The following is a 27,338-nucleotide window of genomic DNA, read 5'->3' on the forward strand; positions in this document are numbered from 1 at the left end:
TTAAGTGACTGACTTCAGCTTAAGACATGATCTCACAGTTCATGGGTTTGAGCCCCAGCACTCTGTGCTGACAGCTCAGAGCCTAGAGCCTGCTTAGGATTCTGTGTCTCCCTCTCTCTCTGCCTTTCCTCTGCTCGCAGTCTGTCTCTCTCAAAAATATTTTAAATAAACCTTTAAAAAATTTTTAAGAAAAAAATAAAAATAAATTTAATTACATTAAATTGATGCTACACACCATTTCACCACAGTCACTATAGTCAAATTTAGGTATACAAAAGTAAAACTTGAGCATTTAAGTATTTAACTGAAAATTACTTAAGGCCTAAAATGCCACACACATGAAAAAAACATTTAAAACCTCTACTATAATATTTTAGCACTATAATAGGAAAATTTATCTTTGGAAACCTTCTCAAAGGTTATAGTAATTATGCCAAGTAACATGAACTGCTATAAACTTTACAACAAATCAGTATTTTGAGTCAGTTCCAAACAGTCCAAATAAAAACTAAAACTCTCTATACCAAATCCTGAACATTTAAAAATGTACCAGGCCACTGAACAAGCACCCAAAATACAATAACATATTCAAGACTCAAGGCTTTATATTTTAAAGTATTCAATATTCTTAATGTCAATGATGAGTTTTTCTACATATAATATTCTTGCTCTGCCCAACAACAAACTTCCTGGAATACTTAACTTACCCATTATAGATAGCTCTAGTCAAATTAACCAAAATATAAAAGACAACTTTTATGTGTAAAAGCAAAGACCTTTTCCCAAAACATAAATTTATCTAGATTATACTAGAATTAAGTGAGCTTTTAACTTATTAACAACAGTAGTAGTAACAACAATCCCAGTAGCTTTTATGTCAGTATGGAGGACAACCACATTGGTGACCATTGGCTTTGGTGACCATTCTCCTAAAGGATGGGACATGCCTTATTCATCTTTAATGCTGAGTGTCTGCACTATGTAAAGAACTTAATATTTACCAAACTGATGAACCCTACGTAAGCAGAATACCTTGGAAAGGTTAGTGAACTGCCTAAAATTAGTCCTGTTTCAACAAAACAAGGCAAATATTCTGAACATTATAATCTGATATTCAAGTCATAAAAATATTTGGAAAAATACACTTCAGTGAATTACAAGAATGAATAAAAAAGCACAAATATAAAATATTACCTATATATCTAGCTTTCAGAAATACTTTCTGCTACTCTCCACATGACATAAAACACTGTGATAAATAATTCCAATAATGACTCCTATGAATCACACTTTCCTGTGTCCACACCCCTTTGAAAGAGCGTCACTCTCATCAAGGGAGTAGAGTCGCCACCATCTTCTTAAAAATGGGCTTCACATGGACTTCTAGGAAATCACATTATTCTACTCTACATGGTTTGAAAACAAATTTCAACATCTTCAACTAGAGGTGATCTAAAACTGTTACATTTATATTGGTTTCTTTATGTCCTACAAATATGTAAATATTTTAAAACTTTGAAACATGGAACAATAAAGCATAAACCAATAAAATCAGGAATATGCTTTTAGAGTTCTCTAATTTTGGAGTCCTTTACATGAAATTTAGTGCATCTAGTACTTATGCTTGAATTCAAGTTTGTATAGTTTGCTTTAGTCCATAAAAGAATTTGATTAGATATATGTTGTCTCTACTGAAACTATACATCTGTGTTTGCTTAGCAAAACTACTTATTACTCAACATTTGGGTTTATTTATGTACCTATACTGGAATGCATTATTTATGCATTATGCCTCCCAATAATTTCTGTAACTTGATTTAAAGCATTAAGCGTTCTCCTTTTGTGTCAAGAAATTAACATCAATTCAATAAGAGGAAAGTAACTAAAAAAAACAAATGTGCTAATCCTTTATAAAGCATTATCTCACATAAATGCTCCCCTCAAAGAAATCATAAGTTTTTTAAAACATACCTATAAAATGGGGTGCCTGGGTGGCTCAGTTGGTTAAGCATCCGGCTCAGGTTGTGATCTCACAGCTTGTGAGTTCAAGACTCAAGTCAGGCTCTGTGCTGACAGCTCAGAGCCTGGAGCCTGCTTCAGATTCTGTGTCTCCTCTCTCTGCCCCTCCCCAACTTGTGTTCTGTCTCTCTCTCAAAACAAATAAATAAATATAAAAAAAATTTTTTAAAAATCCCTATAAACTAAGTGGTCCTTCACTAATAATTCACTAATAATTACCATCGGTGACATACAAAATCTTCAAAAATCATAATTAACATTATCTTATAAACATCAAGCCATTAATCCCAAATAAATGAAGAAGTAACTTCAAAAGAGGTACACTTTTATTTAATTATGTTGAATAATGAATATCTATTATATATCATTTAAATCTCATCTTATGGGATACTAACTCTGAAGTTACAACTCCAGGAAAAAAGCTATTTAATTCTCTGAGAGCCAAAGAGGTACTAATAAACAAAATTCACTTTTCCTACCTTAAGGTAGCAGTGTGCATAGCAATAATGAAGCAAATTATCAGATGGCTGAGTAAGATTGCTGACCACATGCACCAACTGTTCAGCATACATTGGCACAGAATGTTCCAGATTAATTTTATCCACCAGTATCTGAATGGATGGCAAAGGCCGAAGAGACTGGAAGTTTGTAGTATTCATGAAGTTACTTGAGTTCTAGAAAATAACAGAGTTCAATTTATATTTCAGGAAAACAGTGATTGGCATGCAATCCCCTCTATATAAGTCTCAGACTAGCATTTTTTGCAATGTTATCAAATCAATCTACAAAATGATGACTTTCTGTGGGACTCTTTTACCATAACCAAATATAAACATCTTCTACATATTTTTAAGTATGTCCTAGATTTCAAAAAATGTGTATTTATTGTAAAATTATTACTAACCATTTAGCTAAACTTTTTATTTTTCAGTCAACTGGAAGAGTTCACTATGTGTGCTTCAGCACATTTAAAGGTATTTTCCTATGCTCGACCATTCCTAAATATTGTCCTAGGTATCTCAGAGCCAGCCACCATTTGTCTTCTTGTCCTTTATTCATATCTAGATGACTAAGAAACCAAGAAGACTACTCACACAAGAAGTAAAATTTGCAGGATGGAAAAATCCCTGATCCATATCTACTAAAAATACATGCTAAAGGCTCATAAAATCCTAAGAATTTTGCATTAGTCTTGGTACTTTCAGTGTTACAGAACCTTTCCAAGCTTCCAAATAAATGCAGGTAGGTTGCAAGATGTCCAGAGTATGAACCCTGATTAGCCAGCAACCCCTTCGGGTCTTAGAAATAACTTAGTCCCCTAAAATGCCATACTGTCATTCTCAAAGAGGTACAGTATGACCTTCCATCCAGACGTACATGAAAATACGTGTGACAAGAGTGGCTTCACAGTTTTGCCTGTCTTTCATTGTCACAATAATTGGGGAGCAATACTAGGATTTAGCAGGCACTGGCTAAAGATGGTAAATGCTAATGCAATACTTATCAACTCCAAAAAGCCAACAGTGCCATTACTCACAAACACTGTTGAGTAACCATGTTGAGTGAACATGGTTGAACATGCTTTTCTGACTATTAGTAATTTTTAAATGACACTTATTAAGAAATTACTTTTTCAAGTGATTTTATTTTGGATTACTGAGGTATAACATATGGTAAAGCATACAAACATTAAGTGAAGAGCTCAACAAAATTTTACATCTGTAACCACCACCCATTTCAAGCATTCTAGAATGCTCTCCTATATCCCTTCCCAGGCAACATATTGGATTGCCACCAGAGGTAGCCAATACTCACTCTCATTACAATCACCACAGATTAGTTTTACCTATTCTTGAACTTTATGGAATCATACAGTACATACTTATTACTGCCTGCTTTCATTCAACATACCATCTGTAAGAATTATCTATGTTGTTCTATTCTTGACGTTAACACTTATTACGAAATAACCATTTCTAAAAATGTTTCTTGGTCTTAAGCTCTACAATTTTCCAGTATTAGATTAGCCATACTGTTTTTCCTTGGATTTGCATTTAAATGATACATCTTTTTCCATCCATTATTTCTAACTTGTGCTATAGTTTTCAGTTCCAGAATGTTTTGGTTCTTTTTTTATGGATCGAGTTCTCTTCTGAAACCTTCTACCTTTTTGTTTCTTTCTTGAACTCATTAACCATAGTTGTTTTGAAGTTCATGTCTAATATTAATACACTTTTTCTCCATTGACATTTTCCCCAGAGAGTCTCTTTACCCAGCAATACAACTGCCAGTGGATGACAGGGCACAGATACACAAAATGAAACTACTGTATAATAGGCAACTGACTTCCTGTCATACTTCCACAAATTCTTCTCAAAGTTAGGATACTTTTTCCTTCTATCATTATCATTATGTAGATATCAAAAGAAATATAGCCAAAAGAATAAAAATAACAAATAACAGCTTATTATGTATATGGCACATGCAGAAAGCAATACATTGTGTATGGCCTAAAACAAATATTAATCATCCAGGAAGTCCTCATTGACAACAACAATAGTAATTACTATTGTGTTCTTAATACGTGCAAAATTGTTCATGTGCATTATCTCATTTATTATTAAAAATAATTCTAAGAGCTAGGTACTGTAAGGGAATACCTCTGTGCCACCCTGACAATCTTCCACAAATCTATGTAGACCACACAAAGGCAAGATGCAACCACAGCAGACCTAAGCCTTGGTAGAACATCCCATGACTCTCAGACCATGAGAAGATAGGTGGTCTTGCAAAGAATTTTTTTATTTTTTCTAATGTTTATTCAATTTTGAGAGAGACAGACCATGAGCAGGGGAGGGGCAGAGAAAGACAGACACAGAATCTGAAGCAGGCTCCAGGCTCTGAGCTGTCAGCATAGCCCGATGCGAGGCTCGAGCCCACGGACTGTGAGATCGTGACCTGAGCCACAGATGGGACACCCAATCAACTGGTCCCGTCTTGCAAAGATCTTCTAAAAAACCACTTCTCACCTTCTTCTCTTGAGGGAGACTGCTAGTAGCATCCCTCAGTCAGGTGAGACACAGAGTTTCCACTTACCCCTCTCAGGGTACAGCTGTAGCTACACAACTGCTTAGATGAAGTGTGGAATTGAACTCTTGACAACAGGGTACCCTACCATGTGTGCTGCATGTCATTTTGGCCCTCTGGTTTCAAGGTCATCCTGAAAGGGACACGGCAAGCTGACACCATTAATGATTTGTTTTTGCTGTCTATATGTAAGTAATAAACCATTTGAATCTACCTAGGCTTGTTGCTTCTTTACTAACTGAATCTGTCAGCCCACCTGAAAAATGTTTTTTTTGTTGTTGTTTTTCAGAAATAAGTTTAGAAATAAAAGCAAGGTGTCATAGTTTGTATGTGGACTGACCTCTAGACCCATGCTCTTCAACATTTCTTTATACAGCCTTAGCTTGAGATTTAAAAATATGCATATACACATGCATATACACATACACACACACAACTTTCTAAGAATTAACAATCATAGTTACATTGCTTTAACATCACCATGGATAAGTATATAAGCACATATTCTTTTACTCAATCACCTTCCTTACAATAGCATAGGACCTACAAATATGAATACATGAGGAAAAAAGTAGTAAACTCCAAAATATACCTTTTCTCCCATAATGACAGGCAACAAATGATCCAACAAGTTGAATTCAGCCATGAAAATAGTACAGGTACATTTGAGGAGAGTAATACTTGTATGTCGGGTAGGAATATATTCCTCCAAAGATGCCACTTCTTCAGGATTCAGTGTGGTTTCATTTTCATCCTTAATATCTAAAATGAAATAATACAAATATAATAAAAAATTATTTTAAATAATTTTTTTAAATGATTAATTAACTGGTTCCCAAATTTTAAGGTCAAATTGTATTTTTCTTTTCAACAATGAAACAGTTGAAAAATAATATTAACTTTAACAAATACAAGTTACATTACTATAGAATATAAATTTATGTCTTTACTATATAAAAATTTACATATTTTATTTCAAGATATTTTTAATATTTTAAAGAAATTTTTAATCTCTTTTGTTAAAAAAATAACAGCTTCTGTTCATTAAAACACCATTAAGATAATGCAAAAGCAAGTCACAAACAGGGAGAAGATATTTGCTGTAGACAGATAGATGGATTCAGAGCATACTATCAAAGGACTCAGAGCATACTAAAAACTGTTTAACGCAAAACCACATAAAAATCATTAATGAACAATTCAATAGAAAAATAGGTGAAAAAAACATCTGAACAAGCAAAAGATAATATATCCAAATGGACAAAAATTCTATCAAAAGCTAGATAATATCATCAATTATCAGATAAATGCAAATGTAATAGCATTGCAGACCCATTAGAATGGTTAAAATGAAAAAGACTACTACTAAGTGCTGGCAAGCATGCAGCAAACTTTTTACATAGCCACATAGCAAATATTTTATGTTCGTGGGCCATATAGTGTGTCGCAACTACTCAACTCTGCCACCGTAGCACAAAAGCAGCCACAGACAATACAGAACTGAATGAGCATGATTATGTCTTAATAAAACTTTACCTATAGAAACTGAATATTAAATTTCACATAGAGTTCATGCGTCATAAAGTGTAATTCTTTTTTTTTTCCAACCATTTAAAACACAAAATCCATTATCAGCTCATCTGTTGCACAAAAAGAGGCAGTAAGTCATAGTTTGCCAGCCTCCAATCAAGAGCAATTAAAACTCTTCAAACCTCTGATAAGAGCATAAAGTGGTTTAACCACTTGGGAAAACAGTTTGGAATTATCTTCTAAAAGTGAACATATGCAATCCTTGTACCTAAGTGATTCCACTCTTCCATGCCCAAAAGTACACATTTACCAAAAGGCATGTACTAGAATGTTTGTGGCATCACTATCATAATAACCAAAAACTAGAAACTACTCACCAACATAATGGATAATTAAGTTATAGTATATTCATATAAAGGGATACTATGTAACAATGAAATGAATCTCATAATTTAAGCTCAAGCCAGTGACAAAAGATACATACTGTGTGATTCCATTTACATGAATTATAAAATAAGCAAAATAACTAAATCCATGTTAAAAGTAAGGAGAATGGTTTCCCTTGGGGTCAGAGGAGTAACCAGAGGAGAGCACAAAGGGGACTTCTGAAGTGCTGCTAAATCACCATTTCTTAAACAGTTACACAAATGTGGTTAAGTCTGCAAAATTCACAGAACTATACCCCTACACATTAATAGTTTAAAAATGGAGAATTAAGTACTTAAGATTAAATACATATGCACTCATATCAAGTAGCTCTTACTTTGCACAGTTCTGATATGTATGAATGAATTTGTTATCTTGTTTTAGTTAAAAATGCCAGTTCCCCCCCAAAAAAATAGTTCAAGTATCAGTTACCACAGTATAATAACTACTTAAAGTACAAGACTTACTACTAGTTCTTCTTTCCATAAATCATAACATAAAGAAAAAATGTGCATCATGATCAGTGATCAATCATGTCACTTCTTTCAAAGTCTGTCAGGTTTGGTTACTGGTATCTCATACCTGTTATTTAACTATGTATAGACAGCAAAGCATGTAGTTGTATCGCCTCCTTGTTTACCAGTGATAAACCTATGTGACATTTTGCAAAAATGTATAATTTAAACAGAACTGCCAATCAAAGATGAAAGTGCAGCAAAGAAACATACTGGTAACATACAAGGAGTTAGGGAAGAAACAGGTGACTGTGGGAATATCAACAGCATATCATTGGAAAGACTCTTGCTATGTAGCTAGGGGAACTTAGTGAAGAAAAACTGATGTTGACGAAGAAAGTGGTTGTGATAAAAAGAATGAAGGTATCTGAAGATGTCCCAGAAGATACCCCAAACAAAACACTTCCCATTAAAGGAACTCTCAGAGGTGTTCACAACATTGAAAGTGTACAGGAATCTAATCCAAACTTGGAAGTGTAACAATTTGCTAAAATACAGGAAAGATGATTACTCTATATTCTAAATTCTATGACAAGCACCATTTAAACTACTCTTTTTTTTTTTACAAAGAAATAAAACTCTTTCTTACTATTCTCTTACTATTCTCTTTCCATTTTTTTTCATTTCTATACATTTATACCAATAGTAAGAGAGGTTTTCTTGTTTTGACAGAAATATCCAAAAGTGTGAAACAATTTCAATTTGTGCATACACACACACAATCATGTTTTTGAGATGATAAACGGCTTCAGATAAAAATTCATGTTATATATACGTGTGTGTGTGTATGTGTGTAGGGCATAATTCCACTGTAGAAGAAACTGCTAATTACAACCTTTCTTTTAGCAACAAAACCCTCTGAACTTTAGTATTGAAACTCCCAGAAACTATACTTTCCAGCCTCCCCTGACGTTAGCTATAGGGACATGTTACTAAGTTTTGGTCAATGGGTGACAGAGCCATATTATGAAATGAAACTACATACCTACCATTTTCTCTTGTTCCCCCTTTCCTGTTGATTCAAATTCAATATTGTAATGGTGGGCCAACACTTACCATATAGAGGAGACGTGTCTCAGAGAATGGTAGAATAACAAGACAGAAGGAATTCTGGGTCTAAGACAACCTCCTGGAACAGTTACCCTAATCCACTAGAGCACCTACCAGCTTGGACTTTTACATGAGAAAAACAAATTATGTACTAATTTTTATGCAAACCTAAGTTTTCATTTCTCTGGGATAAATGCCCAAGAGTACAGCTGCTAGGCTATACGGTAGCTGCATGTTTAGTTTTTAAAAGAAACTGCCAAACTGTTTTTAGAAGTGGTTCTATATTATAAATTCCCATCAGGGATGAATGAGTGATCCAGTTTCTTCACATTCTCCCTGACATCTCCCAGTACTATCACTGTTTTTTATTTTAGCCATTCTATACATATTATCCTAACACTTCTAAGAGTGCCTGTAATGGAGTAGGCGTTCAAGCAAGGTGCAAGAAATGAATGCATAAACATGTCAAGCACTTAACTATGCACTAGGCACTGTGTTATATGCTATTACATGCACTAAACTTTAAAAGTTGGTCCTATTAGTGTAACATTTAGAGTAACAGTAAATTGCAATGATAAAAGTCAAATAAAGAAGTTCGAACAACAGCAAAAGTTTATTTCTTTAACACAACAATCTGAGTCTAAGGGACCAAGAGTTGACATAGTGATACCATGCTACCAAAGACCTAGGTTGATCCCACCTTGTTCCGTCATCCCAGAATGCAGTTTTCATCTCAGGGTCTAAGCTAGCAGCTCCAGCTCCTGCCATTTTAATTTTTTCCAGCCAGAAGGAAGGGGTAAAGGAAAAAAGGCAGGCTTGCACTTTTCCTTTTAAAGTCATGGCCCAAAAACTCACATAAACTTCTGCTACTATCCTGGTAGCCAGAACCTTGAGGTATAGGACTATACTTGGGATATATGGATATATCATCTTTATTTTTATCATAAAAATTTCTATCACAGAAACTTCTTTTACCATAAAATAAGAGGATAACGGATATTGGGGAGACAATTTAACCATCTCTGTCACAATAATTAAACTCATTAGAAAGACAGAGAAATGGAAAAATCAGTAATGTTCCTTAAATTCCCTAAGGTAAGAAGGAGTCAGAATTCAAACCATAGTCTAACCCCACAAAGGTCCTTGTGGAAACTATGATACCTTCATGCCATGTAGAAGAAATTAGGTGTACAGCAAATTCTTTTTTACCAGTAAGACCTCAGTCTCCTTAAATGCTAAATTTGTACATTTAGAGTCCATCTTCATGTCTGTTCCTTAGAATCCAATTAAGGGAAGAAAATTATATTTCAGGAATATATACTGGAAAGAGTACCAAAAAGGTGTGGCAATGAAATACTGACAAATACTGGCAAATAAAGTACTTATACAATTTCCAAATCTTGACCTCTCCCATAACTTCTACACACATGTATATTCTTTAAATTAACTAAATCCATGAAAATCAAATAGGCAAACTACCTAAAAAGTGTAATTTAGCAAAAATAGAACAAATTGGATTATAAAATCATTCAAACCAACTACCAGGAGATTTAAAATTAAGCCAAAAACCAACCTGGTTTTAGTCCACTGTACGGTTCATATTCATGTTCCAATGCACAAACAATCATTTTCAAAATTCGATGCACTGCACTGCTATCCAAACGAAAGTCTAGAGGACCTATAACAAGGCTTTTGGTAGACTTCTCCTGAACTACTCCCATATCTTCACTTTTCCCTGAAGAAAAGTCTTGTTGATTTGCAGAACCTATAAAAAGCCAAATGTTACATCAATATTTTAAGCCATCAGATATACCAATTTAAATATTACTCTTTTCTTATCTTTTTAGCTTATAGCTTAATGCCTTAAAACCAATTCTTCGGGGCGCCTGGGTGGCGCAGTCGGTTAAGCGTCCGACTTCAGCCAGGTCACGATCTTGCGGTCCGTGAGTTCGAGCCCCGCGTCGAGCTCTGGGCTGATGGCTCAGAGCCTGAAGCCTGTTTCCGATTCTGTGTCTCCCTCTCTCTCTGCCCCTCCCCCGTTCATGCTCTGTCTCTCTCTGTCCCAAAAATAAATAAACGTTGAAAAAAAAATTTAAAAAAAAAAAAAAAAAAAAACAATTCTTCATTGGCTGAATACATGGAACACTGACCATATATATTTTTCTCCATACCGATGGGACAGTATTACCATCAAAAAAAAATTGATTCAGATAAAAACTATCCCTGTAATCTATTTAATATTACAAGAAGTGCTATAAAACTCGAACAATCATTCTTAGAAAACTATTCTCTAAAATCGAACTGGCTAATATCCAATAATTCTATACACAATACTATTACGTTGACTGGAAAACATGAGCGGAGGAAGTTGCATTTTACTCTTTTGGAAGTTTCACTGAAAAATAGATTGTTTACAATTACATGTTCACAAGGTACTGTGAGAGTTGTATAGTTGACCATGGAAGTGAACTAGAGGTACTACCTGCTTTAAACTTTTTCCAGAATAAAATTATTATGGCCATGATTCATAGTGCAGAACCCAAGTTCTTCAATCCCTTATCTCCCCATATATTGAGGAGGAACCAGAGGCTATCTTCTAAGAAAAATCTTGGCTCTACCTACAAGTATTTCTCCTTAACATGCACACTCCTTATACTAGAGATTCAGTTTTAATACATAAACCATCTGTTATAAGTGACAACATATGGTAATTTATAAATCTTTTTTTATTTTTTTTAATGTTTATTTCTGAGAGAGCAAGAGAGAGAAAGAGCACAAGCGGGGGAGGGGTAAAGAGAGAAGGAGATACAGAATCCAAAGGAGCCTCCAGACTCTGAGCTGTGATGCTGACACAGACCCTGATGCAGGGCTCCAACCCACAAGCCGTGAGATCACGACCTGAGCCAAAGCCAGACGCTTAACCACCAGCCACCCAGTAATTTATAATTCTTAAGCCATTCTTAGTTTATTCAAACAAAAATAGGAAAGTAAGGCTTCCCAGCACTAATACCTTTAGAATCTAGAAAGGCCCTATTAAACACAAAAGTTCTGTATCTACACCTTCCAATAACTTTTTCAAGAATACATTTCTGTAATTTTAAACAAAGGAGTTCAGTTCAATCTTTAGTCTCAGTGTCACAGACAAAAAAGAAAAAATTAATTATTCATATATTAAGGTGGACCACACACAGACTTAACTAAAATCAAATAAAACATACAAAGTTAATCTTATACATGATACGCATATATAATATATATATATACATAATAAAAATATAAACGCATATAGACAAATAATACTGAGTCACATTAGAAATTAGGTAGAAGGGCACCAGGATGGCTCAATCAGTTGAACATCCAACTTCAGCTAAGATCATGATCTCACACATTAATGGATTCAAGCCCCACATCAGGCTTTGCGCTGACAGCTCAGAGCCTGTTTCAGATTCTGTCTCTCTCTCTGCTCCTCCCCCATTAGCACTCTCAAAGTTAAATATTAAACATTTCTCTCAAAAATAAACATTAAAAAAATTTTTTTTAATTAGGAATAAATAACATGCCATTCACATAAAGAATCACTGCCTTCCAGAGCTAAGCCAGGCAAACCTGTTAGGAAGGGTAACTTGAAGACAACAAAAAAAATTTTGGTTATAAATCACAATATACAAAATCACAGAAAATGTTCTGCGTTGAGTTCCATAAGGGCTATCAGGCTTCCTAAACGAACTTAATATTATCAGAAGACCCTTTTTTTAGTCATCAAATTGTCTCTAAAGTAATAGAAGCCCATAAGCATCTTTTTTCCAGGTAATACAACTTGATTCCAAGGCAGTTTAAATTTAGATGCCAGTGGCTTGTCTGAAATGTAAAACTGCAACAGGCTTTTTGCTAAATCTTTTCAGCAAGGTATTTACTGAACCCACACTCAATACGTTTGGGTCAATCCAGCCCCCTGAATGTTTGGCTACTCTTATTAAGAGTCAACACAACATCCACGTAGCCCAATGAAAAGAAAGGATTTACCAGTCTCCCTGGGACAGCTAGAAGCAACAGCATCTACACTGCCCCTATCTTCCTATATTTACTTTTATACCTACTGATAGAAAACCATTCTTCTTCCTATTCTGCAATCTATCAAAACAACTCCACCAAGCATTTGTACTGTCAATGTACACATATTGTCCTCTTTCACTAGAGATTCACCTACTTTCTTCACCCACTGCTTCTCATTTAAGTTTGCTTGTAACTTCTACCTTAGGAGTCTTTTTTTTCTTTAAGGAAAAAAGAGTCTGTTTTAGCTCTACTCTATGAGCTAGAAAATTAATCCCTACCCAAAATAATGCAGGAATCAAGAATCCTTCTATTCCAGCATTCCTTTCAATTAATACCAACACTGTCCCAAGACATACAGATTCAAATAGGCAATGAACCATGATGCCTCTCTCTCATCCTTTCCCTCAATCCAGTAACGGAAGTATTTCAATTTTATAGTTCTCTAAAATTTTCCTTTTGTAGGTTACATTTTCATCTATCTTTTATTTTAGGTCCATAAAAACATGTGCAATAACTTCCTAAGTTAAAAAAAAAAAAAACTAGAAAGGCACTAGTCATAGTAACAAATATTCAAACAGTTATATGAAGAAATATTTCAATTTAGTTTACAAAACACTGAGTGCTTTCAGGCAGCATAACAAAAAACTGTCAGAAGATGCTTATCAGTATCAAACAGTAGCACAGGAAACTTATTAACTGAATTTTTATTTATATGCCATTTCATAATGTGGGTAAAGTACTAACTGCTACATCATTTATCACAACAAAAATAAATGTAAGTTTTTTGGTACTGCATACTAGTTTCTTGCATTAATTAGAATACTGTCATGAATTTAAACACACCAATCAAATCTAGCTTCAAAATTTCAGAATTGGGGCGCCTGGGTGGCGCAGTCGGTTAAGCGTCCGACTTCAGCCAGGTCACGATCTCGCGGTCCGTGAGTTCGAGCCCCGCGTCAGGCTCTGGGCTGATGGCTCGGAGCCTGGAGCCTGTTTCCGATTCTGTGTCTCCCTCTCTCTCTGCCCCTCCCCCGTTCATGCTCTGTCTCTCTCTGTCCCCAAAATAAATAAAAATGTTGAAAAAAAAAAATTTCAGAATTAACTACAAACGTTGTGAAATTATTGGTTTAATATGTATTTAGATACTTAGATTAAATTTAGGGTACTTTTTTGATAATTTGGACTATACAAACAAATAAATGTCAACTGACACCAAACCAAGCATTTTAGATAAAATATTTCTTTAAACTGTTTAATATTAACCTCTTGTGAGAATTCAAAATACTTTTCTTAGGTTCACTCTACAAATTTCTTGCTTCAAGTAATCAAAGAAAGAAGAAAATCTGAACACAGTAGTTATGAATGCAGGCTGTACAGTCTGACTGGCTGGGTTCAAATCCCACAGAATAGGTGTATAATCTTGACCAAGTTACTTAACTTATCTAGGACTGGCTGTTTTCATCACTTGTAAAATGAAGATAAGGTTATCTACCTTTAGGGTTATTATGAGGACTAAATAAGTTAATACATGTGAAACACTCAAAATAGCACCTTCCATTTAAAACCATTTAATGAATATTCATTACTATTATTATCACCATCATCACCACCACTGTATTATAAATGAATATAAAACCACAATGAGAAACAAACATAAACACAGTTACCTAAAAGCAGGCAAGGAATAAACAAATTATTTGAATAAATGAATACATTTTTCAAGTACATGCGACATTCACAAATTAACAGTGAAATTTTATCAAAAAACATCCCTGTTTGCATAACTGAGAAAGTAGATGTGTAGTAGGAGACCAAAAACAAGAAGTAATTACCACAAATCTCACAACAGCAGTTTCCTCTGCTGAGGCAGGGAGGAGAATGTGATTTAAAAAAAAAAAAAAAAAAAAAAGAACACACAGAATGCATATTGAATACGGACACTGTCCTACTTCCTGGCTTGGTGTGGGGAATACACAGGGGTTTCCTTTATAATTCTTTGCTATTCTGTACATAAATGTATGTTTGTATGTTATGACCTAATAGTTTGTTTTTAAAAAGTTAAGGACTAAGGGACGCCCAAGTGGCTCAGGCAGTTAAGTGACCAACTCTTGATTTTGGCTCAAGTCATGATCTCACGGTTCATGAGTTTGATCCCCACATTGGGCTCTGCGCTATCAGCACAGAGCCTGTTTCAGATTGTCTCCCTCTCTCTCTGCCTCTCCCCCATTAGCACTCTCTCTCTCTCTCTCTCTCAAAAATAAACATTAAAAAAATTTTTGTTCGGGGCGCCTGGGTGGCTCAGTCGGTTGAGCGTCTGACTTCGGCTCAGGTCATGATCTCACGGCTAGTGAGTTCAAGCCCTGCATTGGGCTCTGTGCTGACAGCTCAGAGCCTGGAGCCTGCTTTGGATTCTGTGTCTCCCTCTCTCTCTGCCCCTAACCCACTCATATTCTGTCTCTGTCTCTCTCAAAAATAAACATTAAAAAAAATTTTTTTTAATTTAAAAAAATTTTTGTTTTAATTAGGTATAAATAGCATGCCATTCTCATAAAAAACCACTGCCTTCCAGAGCTAAACCAGGCAAACCTCTCTCTGTCTCCCTCTCTCTCTAACCCTTCCCTGATTTCTCTCTCAAAAATAAATAAATTAAAAAGTTAAGGACTCAGATATTTATAACATTGTATATACTACTCATGGAAATGGAAAATAGGAAAAGTTTAACAGTTAAAAAACTACCAGTTTCTCACACAGACCATATATAAGCACTGTAGCAAATATAAACTGTTTCCACAGTAAATGTACAAATAAAATTTTCAGTGCTCAGTTTCCTTCCTTGAAGGACAGCTACTTGATACTCCACCTAACAAGATACCTAATCCACAACACATGCATAAGACTCCATTCTAAGCCAGCAGAAACCTACCATTTTACATTTGGTAAATCCAACACTATAGCAATTTATAAAGTTCTTAGAACACAGACTTCTGAGTTGCCCTTTCCTATACACAATTGGCTATTGAACATCTTAGCTTCAATGTCCACAGGTAACTCAAAACACATCTTTGCCAAAGCACCTGGTGGCTCAGTCGATCGGGCATCCGACTTTGGCTCAGGTCATGATCTCACAGTTCCTGAGTTCAAGCCCCACGTGGGGCTCGCACTTGTCTGCACAGAGCCCGCTGCAGGTCCTCTGTCCCCCTCTCTCTGCTCCTTCCCAACATGTGCTCTCTCAAAAATAAATAAAACATTAAAAGAAAAAAACCCTTTTTTCCTACAAAAATCCTTTCTTGTTTCTATCTCCCTTAGTGGCTATCCTACCTCCGAGATCAAAATCAGATACACAATATAAATTTATCTTTAAATAAAGCAATGCAAAGGCAGTGAGTGAAGGTTTTATGCACAGAATTAAATCAATCTGAAACAGTGAGCAGCAGGAAGCCAGTAAAAAAAGCGATTAAAATCTAAAGAAAACAGCATAATGGATGGTAACAGTGGAGTTTACAAGAGTGGTAACAGTGGAGTTTACAAGAAGTAAATGAAGATAGATTTTTGTAGATGAATGTTGACAAAATGTGTTGATGAACTGGATGCTAGGAAAGGAGGAGTGTGTCGTGAGGATCCCTAGGTTTCTGGCTTGAGGTACCAGAAGACAGAACAATGTTCCAAGATTGAAACTAAAAGAGAAGCAGTAGGTGGTCATAGGGATTTTAATAATTCCATTTGAACGTATTCACTTTTGAAGTATTTGTGAGACACATAAAGAAGTAAAAATGTCATGTATGCATTGGATATTTAATTCTAAACTGAAAGAAGTTTAAACTAAAATTACAAATATGCGCATGAACATATAGAAGGTACTTGGATCCACGGAAAAGAATAAAATAACTTCAAGAAAGAGTTTAGGGAAAAAAGTAAATCCAAGGTTTATCGATGAGAACAACATTTAGAAATCCCTTACAAAAAGAGGAAGCAGAAAATTACTGCTCTTTCCTTATGTTACCATCTAACAAAACTTCAAGATCCTTCAAGATCAACTTCTCTGTGAAGTCTTTAACCCCACACATAAAAATAGTCACTTTCTGACCCAGACCTCTCTTAGCTCTCCATTTATACTACTGTTCTTAACGTGCTGTATACTATAATCATTTAAGTTCATAAACACCACCTATTGGTTTCTTGAGAAATGCTTTGGTCTTCTTAGCATTCACCATATCTAACTCATCACCTAACATACAGAAATCAATTATTAACATATAAAAAATTAACAAAAAAATAAACGTATTTTCGCTAAGCTTTCAATATGAAAACAGAATAAGCACAATATAGTATATTGACAAGCACATAAAATATCAGTTAAACTTTTAAAAACATCATTTGCTAATAAAAATAAAACATATAATAAAATACTATGTATCCATAGTCTCCAGAAGCATTTATTTCCACTACTCTGCTTGAAATAACAGTTTTTTAAATAATAAGATCTACATAACCTTCAAAATGTATTTAATACCTAAAAGGAAATGTTTATGCTTTCGGACAACTTAATATAATATGAAATTTGATGTATCAAAATTTTAATACTTGGTACATAATAGAACTAAATCTAGTTGGTTATATAAATCTAGTTGGTTATATAAATCTAGTTGGTTATATAAATTTAGTTGGTTATATAAATTTAGTTGGTTATATATAAGAAAGGATTAAAAATCTAATAAGGGTCTAAGCAAATGCTAACATGATATTAAAATTAAACCATTCCCCAAAGTAACAGAAGATAAAAATGATGTAATAGATGACAACCAGTCAAGGACCAACTGATTCTGAAGAGTCTTTTGTTTCCCTTGTTCAAAGAAAAGCAAATGTAAAGGAAAGAAACTAGTACCTTTGCCACTGATGTTCTCCATTGTATACAGGTAATCCATGTAAAAAGCCCCAAACCTTTGCATTCCAGCTATCTCAGTGTATGTCTCCTGCCAACAAAGAAAAGCAAATAGAACACACATTGTATAGAAGAGACTTTTGAGTTTAAAACCTAATAGGTCAAGAATCAGACACACATCCTTACACAGAATGTGTATCAAGTCAAAGAATTACCAAAACAACAGAGGCTAGCCAAAGGATTCACTTCTAAGAAAGGTAATGTTAACTCTACAACAGACCACACAAAAGGACATCCATAATTCTACTAGACATTTTGAACACTTTATCAATGTCTGGTTAATGAACACCTGTAATGGAATAGGATAGTATACCCTTGACCTTTAACAACATCACAAAACTGTCTAATAATATATATACCCTCAAATATATTTAATCCTTAAATAATCCAGTACACTTAAATGAAACTTAAATACTAAAGATATACTAAAATATGTATAATGTATGTAAGTATGCAGATTAAAATTAAATTCTTTATAAAAGTAAACATAGCAAAAAGAGTTAAAATATATTTTATTTATTCTATTATATTAACCTTCTGGTAACCTTTTTTTGAATGTTTAAATTTATTCCATAGAAGTACACGGATTTTATATGAAAAATTCAAATAACACTAAGATACATACACAGTAAAACGTGAAATTCTTCATCTCTTCCCATTTATCCCCTACACAGAGGAACTAAAATTAGAAGACAACGCTACAAGTTTCCTCCATGACTATCTTAACTTTAGAGAATGGATAAACCAACTAACTGGCTACATACTATATGTAAGTAGAGATCTTTGTGCACTCTTTAAACTTCTCTAGATGTAGAAACTGGACAAAAATACTCTAAATGTTTCAATGAACAACCAGCATTTAGAATAGATTACTTGAGAAGAAAAATGGCAATCCCAACTATTCGCACAAAGCATCCGCCCTAACAGAGCCTAGAAACTGGCTCAACTATATATTCTCTAACCTTATGATGGGCTGCATCCAAGATGAATTCTGCACGAGTACCATTATTTTCTGGACTTCGGTAATCAAACAATGAGTTTGTGAGGTATGTCAAACCTTTCATACTCAAATTTTCACCACAAATGAAGAAACAGGCTTCCTGAAAATAAATACAAAAATTTCTTAACAGGAGGAAAAATCATTGAACTGCTAAAGAAAATAAAACCTTGGTTTTATAATACCCATTTAGTAGTCACTACAACTTGAAGTCCTATAAAAAGACAAGGAACGTTGTCTCCATTTTTCACTGCCTATATTGGCAAAGAACATTTTAACAAACCAAAAAGGAACTCCAAGTGGCTGCCATAAACAAGAAAGAAGAAACATTTATGGATTGAAAAGTATTTGGAACTATTGTCCAGGTGTTAAGTGCTACCAACTTTCTAAATTCCCCTGAGCTCTATAATTTCTTATAGGGGAAAACAGTAAAGTTCCTCTCTTAAGCCAAAGATATATGTAGTCTAACAGGTTTTTTGGTATGGTTAAACACTTCAATAAGCACTTCATTATCCCTGTCTTCTATACAAAAAGAAGAAGGAGGAGGAGGAGAAGGAGGAGGAGGAGGAGAAGGAGGAGGAGGGAGGAAAGGGAGAATTTGACTTACAGTTTCACTTCTATTCATATTCTCTTCAAAATCTTTAACACCCATAATTCCTTTAAGGCACATGGCTCTGCAACCAACAAAACCAATCTGGCAATCAAAAAAAGGCTCTCCCATCATAAGGGCCTATAAGAGAGAAGGAAACATTAGAACCAAGAATTTGAATTTCATAAAAATGTTATATATAGGCTTTTCTTGTAAAACTTCTAAATTAGGAGAAACAACTTCTTTAGGATTATGGCCTTTGCAAATTTATTCTCCTCAGATCATAACCCTATTAAATTAAGAAATATCTTACTTGTCTCTGTATCCTCAAATCTTTGTATCCTCAATGACTGGCATCTTACGAACATTAATATACACATATATATGAGATCACACAAGTTAAATGAAGAAAATGAAAGGATAAATTAACATTCCATATTATAATAAAATCTTTGTTAAATATTTCAACCAATACTACTGATGACTAAAATAGAATTATAAAACCATAAATGTACTTTAAACATACCACTTATGATAAAAGCTTGCATTTATTAAACATTAAAGGCCATTCAAAAAGTTTTAAAAATATATGTTCAATGTTGAAACATTACCTCAACTGTAGTTCCTTCTTGTTCCCAACACAATACTTCTTTAGATTTAACTTTCTGAGGGCTATAATAACTACTCTCAGCTTGCATTTCAGTGAGCTAAGAAACAATGTAAGAATATTAAGTAAAATTAGTATTAGGAAAGCAATAAACTGTCATTATTATGATGAATTGATGGAAACAGGGCCAATTTTAAGATTCAGGAAATTTAATTATTAAGCAGGAAAACAGGTGCAACAAAAACAGCTGTGACAGATTATCCATGGTATAAAGGTTGAAAATGCGAGTCTAAACTCACATAGAGAATTTAATGCCATCTTATTTTATTTAACTTCTTTGTTTTAACAATATTGCTTGAAAAGGTAAAGCTGTGTATAAGTCCCATAGTTATATAACTACTCATACATTCTGCGCAAAATTTTATGTATTTTAGCCTCAATTCAATATACATTCAACCAGGTTTAGTTCAATCATTTACAAAATTTCTCCCAAAGTTTCCATCAAAAAGAAAATTATGAACAGACACAAAGAGATTCAACAAAACTTATTCTAATTCTGTGAGGGAAGTAGGTTCGTGGGTGTTTACTTTCAACGTATGTGTCTCATAGAATGTCTCAGACTCATTCAGTGATGCAAACACTTAATCGGTGACAGCTGGATAACAAGTACTACTCAAGATGCTGCCAAAACAACAACTCTTGCACCCCTGAAGCTTACAACACATTACTTGTATGTATCCAAAAACGAGATAAATTATCTTCCAAAGGTACTTTTCTGAATGCAGTATAGTATCCTGGTTTGGATCATGTTACAGAAAACAACTTTATAAAATGTGATTAAAGTCTGGAATTTAACAGTAATGCCCCAGTGTTGGCTTCCTAGTTTTGACAAATGTACTATGATAGCCTAAGATGTTAATAGGGAAACTGAGTAATGAGTATATGTGAACTCTCTGTATTTTGCAAGTTTTCTGTAAATATAAAACTGTTCTAAAATAAAGGGGTTTTTTAAATTTTTTTTAATGTTTACTTATTTTTGAGAAACAGAGACATAACATGTGCGAGGAAGGGGCAGAGAGAGAGGGAGACACAGAATCTGAAGCAGGCGCCAGGCTCTGAGCTGTCAGCACAGAGCCAAACGCGGGGCTTGAACTCACAAACCAAGATCATGACCTGAGCTGAAGTCGGACGCTTAACTGACTGAGCCACCCAGGTGCCCCTAAAGTTTTTATTTTTTTAAAGGTATCCTGCCATGTTTGCTAATGAGAGCCTTCCTTAAACTCCTATGCAGTGGATGGATTTTTCAAACAGGGGCGCGCCTCAGTTAAGCGCCCAACTTCAGTTCAGGTCATCATCTCGCAGTTTATGAGTTTGAGCCCCGCGACGGGCTCTGTGCTGACAGGCCCAGCCTGGAGCCTGCTTCAGATTCTGTGTCTCCCTCTCTCTCTGCCCCTACCTGGCTCGAGCTCATGCACGCACTTGCTTGCTCTCTCTCTCTCTCAAAAACAAACATTAAAAAAAATAAGTTACAAAAACAATATTTAACTTTGGTCAAATAGAACTTATCAAACCAAAAAGTTATTTTAAGCATGATAACTTCTTTATACTTAAAATCAACTACTTATTCTCATTTCTTAATAGCAAAGAGTTTATTACATATGAGCCCTTATTTCTTAGATGCTTCTAGAACTAGTATACACAATGTCGTTATTTTAAAGTACAATTCTATGAAATACTCAAGTAAAGTCAGTATTTTAAACTTGATCACCCTTCAGCTGTCTACAATTATTGTAGAGAAAAAGCAATTAATTGATTAAAAGGACTCAAACATTACAAGAACGATTTTCAACGTGATTTTTAAAACGCTACATTTAATTTGGCAGGATTTTTGTTGGATTCATATCAACTGTTCAGAATGCTAATGTAGAAACACGACCTTATTTTCTGACCAAAATATGAACCACAAATTAATTCCATACATTCTTTAAGTCCAAGCTGAACAATGAACTCTAATGTTTTCCTCCTAAATATCAACGGATTTCCCTTAGAGAAACCTTAGAGACATAAATGTTCAAAAAAAATTTTTAATGTATTAACTAATGACAAGTACTGCCCCAAAAGTCTATAGTTTTGTATATAAATACAAACTATTCTGACTCAGTTTAATACAATTCTTCCTATCAATGAAGAGATATATACCAGAATAATTTCAAATTTAAAAGTAAATAAACAAAACTCACCAGAAAAGATAGAACTTTTGCTAGCAATCCCTAACTTCCCTCACAAACTTAGATTAAAAGTAACTTTTTTATCATCTAAAACTGGCAATATACATATGCTTTCACAAATATGTGGAATTTAAAAACGAAAACAAATGGGGCACCTGGGTGGCTCAGTTGGCTAAGCACCTGACTTGGGCTCAGGTCATGATCTCACAGTTCATGAGTTCAAGCCCCAGGTCGGACTGTATGCTGACAGTTCAGAGCCTGTTTCGGATTCTGTGTCTCCCTCTCTCTCTCTGCCTCTCCCCTGCTCATGCTGCTCTGTATCTCCCTCAAAAATAAATAAACATTAAAAAAATTATTTTAAACCAAGACAAATGAACAAACAATAAGAAGAATCAGACCATAAATATAGATAACAAACTGACAGTTGTCAGAGGGGAGGGGCTTGGCGGGGGGAGGCGATGAGCAAAATGGATGAAGGAGATTGAAATATGCAGGGTTCTGGTTACGGAACGAGTAAGTCAAGGGAATATAAAAAGCACACCATAGGGAATATAGTCAATGATACCGTAATAGCATTGCATGGTGATATTTGGTAGCTAGACTTATGGTGAGCATACCATAATGTATACAGATGTGTAGAGAGATGTGGAATCATTTCATTGTACACCTCAAACTAATGTAACATTGTGTGTCAACTATACTCAAAAAACAATTATACCACTAAAAACTGTAAGTATAATGTAAGTTCTCTAAATAGTTCATTCATGCTGCTGTTACTAAGATATGTTTATGTATCTTTTAGAACTTAAGCTTGAATATTTATACTTACAAATAATGCAATTACAGTTGTTGCCAAAAACATCTGTTAAAAGCAGAGATGATCATAATAAAAAAATTTTACTAAAGTAAAAAAATAAAATTGACAATATATGTAATAATTGCTGGCAACAGTGGCTTTTTTATTATATATTTTAAAGATTTTATTGTTTTATTTTTAATTTTACAGACTGATGCATAGTCCCTTTCAAAGCTGTATCAATGAATTTTAATTGTGAAATTAATAAAAAAAAAAAATGTGTTCCCTAGAATTCAGAAAAAAAATGATGTCAAAATAGCACAGCTATTTTACCATTTTTGCCCCAAATTTTATTACCAAAAAAAAAAAAAAAATCTTTTAAACCAATTAAGCTCAAATTTTGTTAAAACTCACTTTCTACATTTTTCAGGGTTTGTCATATTAGAAAACACTTAATGCTTTTAATTAGAAAAGTCTTTAAAGACTGTTTACTTTAAAATATTTTTATCTAGGGGCGCCTGGATGGTTCAGTCAGTTGAGCGTCCGACTTCGGCTCAGGTCATGATCTCTCAGTTCACGAGTTTGAGCCCCATGTTGGGCTCTGTGCTGACAGCTCAGAGCCTGGAGCCTGCTTCGGATTCTGTGTCTCCCTCTCTCTCTGCCCTTACCCCACTCATACTTTCTCTTTCTCTCTCTCTCTCTCAAAAATAAATTAAAAAAAAAAAAACATTAAAAAAATTTTTTTAATTAAAAAAATTAAATATTTTTATCTACCATCTGTTGTAGTTATAAATTGTATAGCAAGATACTTCAGTAGTTAAACAAGTCAAATTAAAAACACCATGAAGCAAAAACTTGATTTTTTTTTCTGTGCTACACTTCCAGTATCTAACAAGTTACCTGGAATACAACGTCACAGGTTGAACACAGGTGTTTACCTCCTTCAGAAAAATGCCTCCACAATAAACCAACAAAGACAAATAAAACTGAAGAAGTATAATCTAAAAAAGAATCCCAAAATTTTGGAAGATGAAAAGCAGACGAGGAGATACGTAGGATGGATAAATTTATTTACTTGTTGAATATATACCAGGCAATTTCCAAGAGCTGGAGATACCTTTTTAAAGTAGCCTTTTTTAAAAACTACCACTTGCTGAGTTTAGTATACTCCCAAAATAGAATATCCACAATCTTCTGAAAAGGCTATTATTCTTTCACTCACTGATAAACATTTGGGTTGTTTCAACTATTTTTCTAGGATTTTTGTTTTATTTTAAGTAATCTCTATACCCAATGTCGGGCTCAAACCCACAACTCCAAACTCAAGAGCCGCATGCTCTCCCAACCAAGTGAGCCAGGGACGTCAGGTTGGTTCAACCTTTTGCCCATTGTGAATAATGTTTTCATGAACATTCATGTACGTCTATTTGTTTGAGTACAGTTTTGAGTATATACCTAGGAATGGAATTGCTGAGTCATATAACTCTATGTTTAACTTTTTGAGGAACCACCAAACTATTTTCCACAGCAACTATACCATTTTACATTCCCACCAGTGTTCCCATTTGCTTTCAGCCAGCTCCAACTAAGATTCTGCCAGTGTCAAATCACTGCTCTATTCAAGATCACCAACAATTCCCACAATGCCAAATCTAATGATCCATTCTCACAAATGACCTACTCTGTCAACTTTAAAACATTTATGGCACTCAGCTTCCAGACAGACACTCTTGGTGTTCTGCCTAACTTATTTTCAGTTTCCCACACTATTTCTGCCTCTTCTTTCCAAATACTTAACACCACAGTGCCCCAGAGTTTGGCCCTAGAACCTTTCCTTTTTTATATCTACACTGATTCTAGTCTTAACAAAATCTTCTGAAATTTATATACCCAGACCAAACTTCTAATCTGAACTCTAGAGAGGAAATAATTTTATGAAGTAAGGATTGCTAGACGATCTTACATCTACTAAGTGTAAAACAAACTTTCAACTAGATCCTTTCCAGAAATCAAAATTTATGCATTAAAGATGAAAGAAATACAAACAGCAAGAAAAAGGAAACCTACTTTGAAAGTTACAGTTGCCTTTGTGCAATAAAATCCTATAGACACAATAGGATCCTTCAAAGTCTGTGCTTTTTGCTGATGCATGGCTGATGTAGGATCATTCCCAAGGAAGTCTTCCTCATTATCATCATAACTCACAATTGCAGGCACAAATGACCAGGCCCAAGATACCCATCCCTGTGGCTGCTCATCCTCTTGCTGTGAATACAGCTCTTGGCCTTTGTACTGAGCAGGATACTGCATATCTATTCTTGTTTCATCTTCAACACCTAGCAAAATAAAGTCATTTTAAATAAATCAAGAGGATTTGACTAAAAGGGAAATTAGGAATATAAATTCTATAAAAATATTTCTTCCATATCCTTGTTTTGAAATATAAAGTATGAACAAATTATACACTGGCTATTATTATTTGAAGCCAGTAATTTAGCATTACTACTTTCAAGTTTCTATATGTTGTACTACATTAATCCCCTTACAGAGTCCACAATTAATGTTATATGGGGAGTAGTTTATAACATAATTTTAAATGACCTGATAAATACAAAGAATAAATTCATTCTTTAGCATTCCATTAACTACCTTCCAAAAATAAGGTGCTAAGAAACTGAGTTTTCTCAGAAACGTAGTATCAGAAATATCTAAGAAAAGTTCTTTATTTTCTGATGCACCCAATAAAAAAAATGTCAAGCACTCCTAGGCAAAATGCATCCCCCACCCCAGGGCACCTGAGTGGCTCAGTTGGTTGAGGGCCCAACTCTTGATTTCAGCTCAGGTCATGATCCCTGGGGCATGGGATCAAGCCCCTCATCAGGCTCTGCACTGAGGATAAAGTCTGCTTAGGATTCTTTCTCCTTGTCTCTCTCTCTCCCCCCCCTTCCTCCTTCCCTCCCTTTTCTTTGCCCCCTCCCTCCCTCCTCTTTGCCCCCTCCCCCGCTCATGCTCTCTAAAAGAAAAAAAAATTAATGCAAACTCCCCCCCAAAAAAACAATTATCCCTAAGAGCAAAGTATTATAATTATTCTTTATTTTTTTTTAAGTAGGCTTCATGCAGATCTTGAACTCATGACCCTGAGATCAAGACCTAAGCTGAGATCAATAGTTGGATGGTTAACCAACTCAGCCACCCAGGTGTCCCTATAATAGAATTATTCTTATGATATTAAAAAAAATGATAGCGTTGGTGATTATTAGTGGGTAACATAAATTATCTTTCTTATTCTACATATGAAAAAATTATAGCAAAGAACTTTCATGTAGTTAGAAATTGACAAAGAATTTAAATCCCAACCACTCCAGGCTTGCCTGGGTGGCTCAGTCAGTTAAGCATCCAACTTTGGCTCAGGTCATGATCTCACAGTTGGTGGGTTTAAGGCCTGCATTGGGCTCTGTGCTGACAGATCCGAGCCTGGAGCCTGCTTTGGATTCTGTGTCTCCTGCTCTCTCTGCCCCTCCCCCACTCACATTCTGTCTCTCTCTCAAAAATAAACAAACATTAAAAAAAATTTTTTTTAATTCCAAACACTCCATTATGCCACTTTCATCAAGACAAACTCCATCCCAGTCCCTCAACGTTACCCTAACAATACAAACAAAAAACACATATCATCATGCAATTTAGGGGAAAAAATCACTTTTTACAAAATTAATGGCATAATTCAAGCATATTTACTGTCCAGTGAGAAATCTATAAAACACCACTCCATTAAATACCATCTTCATATAGATCCACTGAATCTGAATTTCTAGTCAGTTTTCTAGCTAGAATAACTTCATAACTTTTTTAATCCTTATGACAGGAGACTCTTGGAACATATTATACTTACTGGTTATGAAACATGGCCATTTATCTTCATTCATCTGAGAAGGAAAAGACTTAATAAAGTAGTAACTAAAGAATCTAAAATCCAGTACCACAGCCATTTTACTTAAATTATAAAAGGTACAATCCAGAAAATATTTTGTACAATCTTGCTGTTTAACCATAAATATTTTATCAGTTTCTATTGAGGAATAAAGCCTGTTATTAACTGCCCCTGGTAAGATCTCAAATTGGTCATCATCAATGAATATCATCTCAGTTATAAAACAAGTCAGGTCACCTCAACCCAGTTAGCAATGACCAGGTTGAGTCAACTCCCAACCTGTGTTATCTAAACCATTAAAACAGAGGAAGTATCCACTGCTTGATCTTGTGAAACAAAAGAAACATCACTAACAGAGCTCTGAAAAATAGCCACTATAATTTATACTTAATATTAATTAAAAATTAAGAGGGATTTTGATGAAAGATGGTTCTGAAGTTTCAAATCTTTGCTGTTTTGCAAAAAGAATGAATTAGAGCCCTGAAATGAAAAAGGCATCTCCCTAATCTCTGGTTAGAATTTCCTAAAATACTCTCTTCCCTCAGAACAGTGCATCTTTTTCTTTTCATAT

General features: G+C 34.6%; 1 protein-coding gene across 2 annotated transcripts in view; it reads right to left on the reverse strand.

The window, feature by feature from the left end:
- The window catches only part of VPS13B (vacuolar protein sorting 13 homolog B), an 806,197-nt gene that overhangs the window by 683,400 nt on the left and 95,459 nt on the right, over window positions 1–27,338 (reverse strand). For both annotated transcript variants that reach the window (XM_047088880.1, XM_047088879.1), the window contains exons 8-15: window positions 24,904–25,172; window positions 19,817–19,912; window positions 19,224–19,346; window positions 18,582–18,719; window positions 17,563–17,650; window positions 10,201–10,392; window positions 5,699–5,868; window positions 2,499–2,693 (exon numbers count right to left, since the gene is read on the reverse strand). In XM_047088880.1, the coding sequence (XP_046944836.1) occupies window positions 2,499–2,693; window positions 5,699–5,868; window positions 10,201–10,392; window positions 17,563–17,650; window positions 18,582–18,719; window positions 19,224–19,346; window positions 19,817–19,912; window positions 24,904–25,172 (1,271 nt within the window). The remainder of the gene's footprint in view (window positions 1–2,498; window positions 2,694–5,698; window positions 5,869–10,200; window positions 10,393–17,562; window positions 17,651–18,581; window positions 18,720–19,223; window positions 19,347–19,816; window positions 19,913–24,903; window positions 25,173–27,338) is intronic.

This window comes from Lynx rufus, unplaced genomic scaffold (genome assembly GCF_022079265.1).
Source record: "Lynx rufus isolate CCGP_SWC_20201006 ecotype Redwood Valley unplaced genomic scaffold, mLynRuf1.p SCAF_26, whole genome shotgun sequence".
NCBI classification, from domain to species: domain Eukaryota; kingdom Metazoa; phylum Chordata; class Mammalia; order Carnivora; family Felidae; genus Lynx; species Lynx rufus.